General features: G+C 42.5%; 1 protein-coding gene across 1 annotated transcript in view; it reads right to left on the bottom strand.

Moving 5' to 3' along the window:
- The window catches only part of acin1b (apoptotic chromatin condensation inducer 1b), a gene marked incomplete at its 3' end in the record, with an annotated part of 119,406 nt that overhangs the window by 104,871 nt on the left and 4,102 nt on the right, over positions 1-10,433 (bottom strand). Inside the window, exon 2 of the mRNA XM_084312175.1 lies at positions 1,264-1,329. Within this exon, the coding sequence (XP_084168301.1) occupies positions 1,264-1,329 (66 nt within the window). The remainder of the gene's footprint in view (positions 1-1,263; positions 1,330-10,433) is intronic.

Here is a 10,433-nt window from a genome sequence, read left to right as displayed (position 1 = left end):
CATCTTTAACCCTCTCTTACCTGAGAGCTGGGCCCAGACACTAACACATCTTTAACCCTCTCTTACCTGAGAGTTGGGCCCAGACACTAACATCTTTAACCCTCTCTTACCTGAGAGCTGGGCACAGACACCAGACACTAACACATCTTTAACCCTCTCTTACCTGAGAGCTGGGCCCAGACACTAACATCTTTAACCCTCTCTTACCTGAGAGCTGGGCCCAGACACTAACACATCTTTAACCCTCTCTTACCTGAGAGCTGGGCCCAGACACTAACATCTTTAACCCTCTCTTACCTGAGAGCTGGGCCCAGACACTAACACATCTTTAACCCTCTCTTACCTGAGAGCTGGGCCCAGACACTAACATCTTTAACCCTCTCTTACCTGAGAGCTGGGCCCAGACACTAACATCTTTAACCCTCTCTTACCTGAGAGCTGGGCACAGACACTAACATCTTTAACCCTCTCTTACCTGAGAGCTGGGCCCAGACACTAACACATCTTTAACCCTCTCTTACCTGAGAGCTGGGCCCAGACACTAACATCTTTAACCCTCTCTTACCTGAGAGCTGGGCCCAGACACTAACATCTTTAACCCTCTCTTACCTGAGAGCTGGGCCCAGACACTAACATCTTTAACCCTCTCTTACCTGAGAGCTGGGCCCAGACACTAACATCTTTAACCCTCTCTTACCTGAGAGCTGGGCCCAGACACTAACACATCTTTAACCCTCTCTTACCTGAGAGCTGGGCCCAGACACTAACACATCTTTAACCCTCTCTTACCTGAGAGCTGGGCCCAGACACTAACACATCTTTAACCCTCTCTTACCTGAGAGCTGGGCCCAGACACTAACATCTTTAACCCTCTCTTACCTGAGAGCTGGGCCCAGACACTAACATCTTTAACCCTCTCTTACCTGAGAGCTGGGCACAGACACCAGACACTAACATCTTTAACCCTCTCTTACCCGAGAGCTGGGCACAGACACCAGACACTAACATCTTTAACCCTCTCTTACCTGAGAGCTGGGCCCAGACACTAACACATCTTTAACCCTCTCTTACCTGAGAGCTGGGCCCAGACACTAACATCTTTAACCCTCTCTTACCTGAGAGCTGGGCCCAGACACTAACATCTTTAACCCTCTCTTACCTGAGAGCTGGGCACAGACACCAGACACTAACATCTTTAACCCCTCTCTTACCTGAGAGCTGGGCCCAGACACCAGACACTAACATCTTTAACCCCTCTCTTACCTGAGAGTTGGGCTGCAGCCCTATGTGAGAGGCGGAGGACCTCTGGAGGTTCTCCAACATCAGAGCCTGCAGGAGCAACACCAGAGAGGAATGTTACAAACCAGCGCTGAACATAAACAAACACTGTTAACAGCTGTGCATCTGATCTCCTCCTCAGCGAACAGAACGACGCCAGCAGGTGGCCCGCCGAAATCAAATGCGGATCTGTTCAGGAAGCTTGAAGCCTTTTTACAACGCATCACTGTTTCCGGGTTCCCGTTTTGCGCTCTGATTGGCCAGGTCATGTGACATGAGCGCCAATCGTGGGACGGCAAGTTTCTACACTGGTTAAGCTTAGGCACTCTTCGAAGTTGGTTAAGGTTAGAGTTAGTCTTAGAGCGTGACGGCAAGTTCTTTCGCCGGTTAAGCTTAGGCACTAATTTCGAAGTTGGTTAAGGTTAGAGTTTGTCTTAGAGCATGGCGATAGAACGCCAGGTAGTTTGCAGGCTGTTAGACCCGGAAATAGGCGCAGAACTTGCTGTCCCACGATTGGCGCACATGTCACATGACCTGGCCAATCAGAGCACAAAACTCGCACGCGGAAACAAACATTTGTTGTCGAAAGTATTCACGCGTCCGGGCTGCAGAGTAAGCAGTATGGTAATCAGGCCAATACATATGGAATTACTTTTTTTTTTTTTTTAAACTTAAATTTTTTTTTTAGACATACAGCACTTACAAAAAATAAATAATAAAAAATAAAGAGACTAGCATCACAATAAAAACAAAAAGAAAAAACAGTGCACATAAATATTTACATGGGTATCACATGGTTAGTTGTCTGGTTCCCCTACTGTTGTTTTCTAGGTATTTGATACAAAGGCTGATTGTGTATCTCCCTTAAACAGGCATAAACAGGTAATTCCTACTCAAAGATGATAAATGCTGACTAAGGCTTGTATGTGTGATCTGGGTCCAGAGACCCTCCTTGAGCTTCTTTCTTCCCTTCTCCTTCGTCCTTTCTTTTTTTTTCTCTTGTTTATTAACTTTCACTTTGCCTTTTGGTTCACCCATACACAAACCACATCATCCCTGAATATTTAATATCACACCGTTAAACAGACATAAATAATAAGGTATAAAAGCATTCAGCAATTGTAATATCCCAAAAACAAAATAGACAATACTAACTAAAGTACAGGTGTGTGACATGCGTTCATAGACCCTCCTTGAACATCTTTCCTCCTTTACCCTTCGCTCTCTTGTGTTGCATTTGGTTCTTCCTCTGTGATGTCGTTCTCGTTCCTTTTATAATCCTCCCACTTTCCCCATCTTTCCCCAAATTTCTCTTCCTGTAACCTCAGCATGTGTGTTATCCTTTCCATATCCTGTATTTCTTCCACTATTCCTACCCATTTTGCTATTGTCGGTGGGTCTTCCTTGTACCACAGTCTCGTTATTGCTTTTCTGGCCGCTATCAACATTATCTTTATTAAATATTTGTCCCCCCCTTGTATTCCCTCGTGTGTCAGGTCTCCTAAGTAAAGCACCAGTCCTGTTTGTGGTAGCCCGTATCCTAATATTCTGATCATTGCTTCCCCTATCTCCTCCCAATACCCCTTCAGCTTCTGACATCCCCAGAATATGTGCGTGTGATTTGCCCCCTCCTTCCCACACATCCTCCAGCATGCTTTTTGTGTTGGTGCATATTTTCCCTTCAGCTCTGGGGTTATAAAGAATCTGATTATGTTTTTCCATCCAAATTCTTTCCATATTCTCGATCCTGTTGTTGAATGTTGTACCTCGCATATGTTCCCCCATTCCTTCCCTGTTATTCCTATCTTTAGTTCTCTCTCCCATTTCTCCCTTATATAATCGGTCGTGTGTCCCTTGCTGGTCATTATAGCTCGGTATATTGCTGATATTACTCTTCCTTGCCCCCCTTCGTATGCCCATACTATCATCTTTATTATTCCATTCTGTTCCTCGTCTTTGGCCCCCCTTATTTCTTTGTTGTAGTAGTCTCTAACCTGTAGATATCTGAAGTGGTCCCTGTTTTCTAGTCCAAATTTCTCCTTTAATTTTTGTAGTGTCTGCATTTCTCCCTTCTCTATCATTTTGCATATCGCTGTTGCCCCCCCCCCTCTCCCACCTTCTGAATCCATGGTCTAACCTCCCTGGTTTGAATCTCTTGTCATGTGCTACCCATCTCAGGACCCCTGACTGCTTCTCCAATTTGTGTGTTTTTACTACTCTGTTCCATATGGTCAAGGTGCATTTGGTGATTGGATCTAATAGTCCCTCTTTTTCTTTAAATAGTTCCCTATCTCCCACCAGAGCTTGTACCTTGTATCCCTCCCCTTCTTTTTCAATGTCTTTCCATCTTGCTTCATATCTGTCGTTACACCAGCACGTCACTGCTCTCAGTTGTGCTGCATAGTAATAATCTTGTAGGCTGGGTACTGCCATCCCTCCCTCTTCCTTTGGTAGTTGTAGTGTTTTATATCTGACCCGTGGTCTTCTCCCCGCCCATATGAACCTCGATATCAGTCTGTCCCACTCCCTGAATTGATTCTGTGGTATTTGTATCGGTAGTGACTGGAATAGGTACAGTAACCTTGATAGTATGTTCATTTTAATGACCTCTATTCTTGAATTGAAGTCCAAGGGCATTACTGTCCATCTCTCTAGGTCTCTCTTGATGTTCTGATTTATCTGTGTATAATTCGCCTCAAACAGTTTCTCCACCCCTCTCGTGATGTTCACCCCTAAGTATTTAATCTTGTCCATGTCCCATCTTATCCCGTACTGTTCTCTAATTTCCGTCGTTGAAGAATAGTTCCATGCTAAGGTCTGTGTCTTTGTCACGTTTAGTTTGTATCCTGAGTAGTGGCCATATTCCTTCAGTAGATCCATCAGTGCCGGGAAGCTCTTTTCTGGTTGCCTCATGTATACTATCACGTCGTCTGCAAATAGGCCTAGTTTATATTCCGTTCCCTTTATCCTTACTCCCTTGATGTCCTCGGTCTGTCTGATCAGTTGTGCCAGTGGTTCTATGAAAACGGCGAAGAGCGTCGGTGAGAGACAACATCCCTGTCTGGTAGCCCTCTCTAATCTGATTCTATCCGTCAAGCTGCCATTCACCTTAACCCTCGCTGTCGGTTCTTGATATAGCGCCTTGATCATCTTCATCGCCCTCCCGTTCAGTCCGAACCTCATCAATGTTTTATATAAAAATGTCCAGCTCACACTGTCGAACGCTTTTTCTGCATCTAGGCTAATCAGTACCGCGCTACCCCCTTGTTTTTGTATCTCCTCTACTATGTGTAATGTCTTTCTCACGTTGTCCTGTGTCTGTCTCCCTTTAATAAATCCAGTTTGATCTTCATCTATAATGTCTGGCATAAACGTCTCAAATCTTTTTGATATTATCGATGTATACATCTTGTAATCTACGTTAAGTATGGACACAAGTCTGAAACTACTACATAATTCCCTATCCTTCCCTTCCTTCGGTATCGTGGTGATTATGGCTTCCTTCCACGAGGGGGGCATTTTCCCCTCTTCCATCGTGTGTCTGAACGCCGCCCCTAACATGGGTGTTAATTCAGTTCTAAATGTCTTGTAGAATTCTGATGGGAATCCGTCGCTCCCCGGAGACTTGTTGTTTTTAGCTCTACTAATTGCATCTTCCAGTTCTTGTTCCGTAATTATTTTATTTAATTCTTCATTCTGTTCTTTCCCTATCGATGGTAACTCTAGCTTCTCCAGATATGTTTCTATTTCCTCTTCTCCCGCTGCTTTTGGCTGTGTGTATAATTTCTCATAGTATTCTCTAAATGTCCTCTCTATTTCAGCTGGGTCCCTCAATATTTCATTAGTCTTTGTATCCCTTATTGTGTGTATCGTGTTCAACTTCTGTTGCGTTCTAATTCTCCTAGCCAACAGTCTGGTCGCTTTTGGTCCCCCTTCATAGTACGTTTGTTTCATGAACCTCGCTTTCTTTTCTATTTCCGTCAATAATTCCCTATTTATCCTGGCCTTTACTTCTTTGATATCTCCGAGCGTTTCCTGTTCTTTTGATATCTGGTGTCTCCCCTCTAGCTTCTTCAGCTTCCCTATCAGATTGTGATATGTCTCCGTTCTGGCCTTCTTCAGCATTGCTGTTTTTTCCATCAATTTCCCCCTTATCACTACCTTCAGTGTGTCCCATAGAATGTTCGGGTCTACCGCCCCGTTGTCATTTTCTTCCTTATATCTGGCTATCTCCTCCTTGATCTGACTCACCACCCCTTTGTTATTTAATATTCCTACATTTAGTCTCCAAATCGTGTTCCTCCGTCTCCATTCTAGATCTACTGTCAGATATATGGCACTGTGATCCGATATGTCCGCCACTCCTATACTGCTCTCCCGTGCCCTGTAACTGTCCCCCGTCGTCATCAAAAAGTAGTCTATTCTCGCATATGTCACGTGTGGGTGTGAGTAATGTGTGTATTCCCTGTCCATGGCGTGCATCCCCCTCCAAACGTCTGTAATTCCCATTTCCGTCATCTGAATATTCATATATCTACTGATGGGCGCCCGTCCTTTTCTAGTACTCGTGGTGTCTAGGTCGTGATTCAGTACTACGTTAAAATCTCCCGTACATATCAATATCCCTTCTAGTTCCATCACTATCATGTCAAAAATGGTCTCATATAAATCCCTCTCACTCTCTGGGGGTGCATAAACATTTACTAACGTAACCATTTGGCCCTCCATTTTCCCCTTCACCAGAACAAACCTTCCCTCCTTGTCTCTTACTTCCTTGATCAATTCAAATTTGACTGTTTTTGATTAACGTGATTACTCCTCTCCTCGGGTTTTGTTCAAAGGAACTATAGCAGGCCTGTACGCTGCGATGATATGATCGCGAATTGCCCCTTTAATTGGCCGTTGCGATTGGTAAATATTATCTGGGGGCGGGCTTGCGAGTAGTGCTTTCAAGCCTTGCATTCGCATTTCACTCCTAAATTATCCAATGCGTGTGATGACGCCACTCACGCGAGCTGTCAGTGCGACACAAGAATCTGTCGGCAATGAATGAACTTACTGCGATCACCGATAGCCTGAGTGAAAAAAAAGATTTGCGCGGAGTGAATCTGGGTCACGCTATATACTTGGAACTTGTAGTCTATCGTGCGATTAAAGACCAGGTCCCTATCTGCGTAGTCTATACATCCAACACCAAATCCCATAATTCCTAGCGAAACGAAACTGAATATGGCCGCTTCCTTTAAATAATAATATGGCTCTTGCTCCGCAAGAACAACGGAGTGGATAATGGATATCAGTCAATTTTATGACAACCACGTCCGATGTGGAGAGATGATAAGATGATGATGATTGACGTGATGATGTGATGATTGATTGACGGGGACACGGAAACGTCTAACGTTCAGGATCAGCCATGCATTACGTGAGTACCCCACTATTAGGACGTGAAATACTGTCTACTTAAATTGACACCGCGGATCAATAAAGTATCAACCTATCTATCTAATAATGAGACGATATGCAAATAATATAATACTAATAATTGTCGGTTCCCCGTATATGAAATGAAATGACTGCTGGTAAAATCACTGTTTATTTCTCGTTTTGCATAGTATTACATTCCACTTCTATAAACAATCAAAGTCCTACCGTAAGAGCCTCATACGGGTCAATTAAACCTTTTTTATTAGTCTTTCCTTCGAGCTAAGTTGGACTGAACATTTCACTGTCAAAAGCGCAAATGTAAATAAGGTTGCGTTGCAACAGTTTTCAAAATAAAGGTCATATATACAAATACCTCTCAATTCTTATAAAAAAAAAAGTCCCGGATATACATAAACATTAATTGGCATAGATCTCTATAAACGGCCCAACACATTGATCACTTTAGGCATACACTGAAACCAGTAACATCACAAATATGAAGCAGGTAATTACCCATACAAATAATAAACCTTTCATGAGGTTATTTACAATAATAATAATTCATTTGATTTCTAAAGCACTTTTCATTGTGAAACAAATGTATGCAGAGTTTCTTCTCCTCCTGATTAATGGTGTGTGTGTGTTGTGATGATCTCATTCAAGGAGCACTACACAAGCGCGCGCACACACACACACAGTTTGTTGTTTTTGTTCTATTAGTGATTTACACACTCTCAGTTGGTTCATTATAAAAGATACAAACCTGAAAACAAACGCACTTAAATGTTAAATAAAAGGACCACAGTAATGAGGCAGGAGGAACATTTTTTTTTTAATAATGGTAAAATTGTTATTAAAAAATTTGCCCCTAAAAAATATTTTTTGCCCCTAAATTTCTCATTTAGGGGCAAGTGTGCCCCTAGTGAAAAAGCTTAGCGTACAGCCCTGTATAGTATGCATTTTCATATCCAAATCTCTTCAGTTTCTCATGACCCTGTGCTACCAAATGTGTCTCCTGCAGAAAAATCACTTCCATCTCACTTTTTTACATTTCAACATCACTTTGCCCCTTTTTATCGCATTATTCATTCCATTAACGTTTAACGACATCATTTTTATACCTTTAACCCTTGTCATCTTTCTTCTTCTTTCGTCTGTCAGTCCCCCCCATGTCACACTCATTCCCCCCTCCGGTTGGAGCCTCCGCTCTCTTCACTGAATACATATAATGATTAACATAAATAAAAAACATAAACTTTACATAAAGTGCTCCCAAGGCGTTCGGGGGGTCCCTGTGTCCCCCCCTGTCCACTGCTGGTGGGTGAGGGGTAATTGCCCTCCTAGCGAGGGGCCCCCTCCTGACGGCTTGGGGGTTTGAAACCCTTGCCCCCAATCGCTCGTCATATTTGTCCATGGAATTACTTCTTAGTCATTTTCCTTAGTAGTTTGCAGGCTGTTCGACGCGGAAATGGGCAAACACGCTATTGGGCGCACATGTCACATGACCTGGCCAATCAGAGCGCCGGAAACGCGGGTTGTGTTGTAAAAAGGCTACACGTTCAGGAAGCAGAGCGAATAGGTAAGAAAGTGGAAAACAGTCTAAGAAAATACCCTGTGCCAAGTCCGGTGGTCGCTGGTCGGAGGCAGTGGTTATCAAATTGGGGTACGGGGACCCTCAGGGGTCCTAGAGCAGCGCGTTCCAGGGGGTCCCCAGCCAAATGAGGAACAGTTTCTTTTCACTAATATATTCTTCACTAGAGGTTAGTACAGTGAGAGAGTGTACAGGAACTATTCTGCTCTCTCCTCTGTTATCTCTCCATCTACAGTACAGACAGTTATGGAATTCTGGATGAAATCATTATGTAACAACACATATATTGTCAGATGGGGGTCCCTGGGATAAAAAAACGATGATGGGTAAATGCGCGGCATTCCTTTCCACAAGCGGAGCGGTAGTTTACAACGAGGCACCCACGCGAGGTGCACGTATTTGCGCACAGACTTTGAAGACACACCACGTCCTTCAAATTATAGCAGCGTATTGACAAAATGCACGTCCCTGTCCTACCGCCTTCAGGTGGTTAAGAGAGATTTTAACTGAACGATGGCCTTTTACGTCCTACGCACGTTACGCTAGGTGGCGGCAAATCTTTGTAAGAATTGAATGATTACCCTGGTTAATCATTTGATTGTGATTTTTAAAAATCTGGTAATCTGGCAAGTGCTTGTTAATAATAATAATAATAATTCAGATTTATATTCTTAAACCTTTGTAACGTCAACTGTTCCCAAGTCAGGTACCATGCGTAACATGACCACAGTTGTAGAAATACAACAAAGGTGTATACATGTCTGTATAATGTGACTCTGATTGGAGTGAACCACATATGTTACTGCGATTAGGAGAGCGTTAACATAAACAGAGTATGATGTTTGGCTTGTGCCATACTTGCATTATTGTCTTGAAACTCATTATTGCTATGCATTTGAACGTAGCCAATGGGCCGGAATTAGACGTTTAAAATATTATACCGTTATTTATCATTATTTGGTGAGGGAGGGTCAATAATTTCACTCTGTGGAAAAATATATTTCTGTCAGAGGGAGGGTCCTTTTTATTTCAGAGCACTCTAAAATACTCCAGGGACTGACCCCTCATTCTAAACAACGAACTGTTGTGTATCTACAGAAGGGTGGCCTTGAATGGCCACGGTAATTTGCTCAGACCTTTTCCCAGTAGCCTATAATACTAGTTGTCCTTTCTCCTCTTCATGGGGCCCTGTCCTCGACTAATAGTAATAGTCTAGTACTAATCGACAAATCTGTAAAATTGTGTTCACCACGTGCAATCATACAGAATTTAGATTTGGTGTGATTGATTGATTGAAAACTTTATTAACAGATTGCAGAATGGGTACAATTAGTACGGCTGATTGATTGATTGATTGAAAATTGTATTAACAGATTGCAGAATGGGTACAATACAGTACAGCATCAATACACACAATTGCACAGATACAATACAGAACTGCTAAGAGGATGCAGACCAGAAAAAGACTTTCGTCTTGTTTACATCGGGGTCCCCCATTTTCAATTCATCAGGACATTTATGACACACAAGACATACAGAACTGTGTAGTAAAAAGAGATCATAAAAAATATATACATCCGAAGGGGAAGAAACTGTACATTGGTGGGGGTGGGGGGTAGCGGTTTTGAAGGAGGGTAGGGATAAGATGCGCTTATAACCTTTGATGAAATTACTCATTCGGCACAGAAAATAAAACAATTGACAAATCATTTATTTGGTGGACTAAGACCAAACCGACCAATTATCTGCTTAAAAGATAAACTATTATTATTATCCTCCCAGGCAGAACCAACAGGACCACGTATATAGTTTCTTCCCCTCAGCTGTCAGACTTCTAATAGCCCACTGCACCTCACTGACACTGTATACATGTGTATATAGCCATAGCTTATGTAGACTTTATTTTAATTATTATTTTTTATTATATTTTGTATTGTATATTTTTCACCATTTCACATTGTGCTAACCATTGCACTTTACTGTACAGTTTTTATTTATATGTGTTTTATATTGCAAATGACTGTTTGTCACATCCTGGTTAGACGTACAAAATCTCATTGCACTGTCTTGTACTGTGTAATGACAATAAAGTGAATCTAATCTAATCGAATCTATTATTTCACAAATAAAAAAGGTG

The sequence above is a fragment of the Notolepis coatsorum genome (genome assembly GCF_963971535.1).
Source record: "Notolepis coatsorum genome assembly, chromosome: 4".
In the NCBI taxonomy this organism is placed as follows: domain Eukaryota; kingdom Metazoa; phylum Chordata; class Actinopteri; order Aulopiformes; family Paralepididae; genus Notolepis; species Notolepis coatsorum.
Note: the sequence above shows the minus strand (reverse complement) of the source record. Positions and strands in the feature narration are given on the sequence as shown.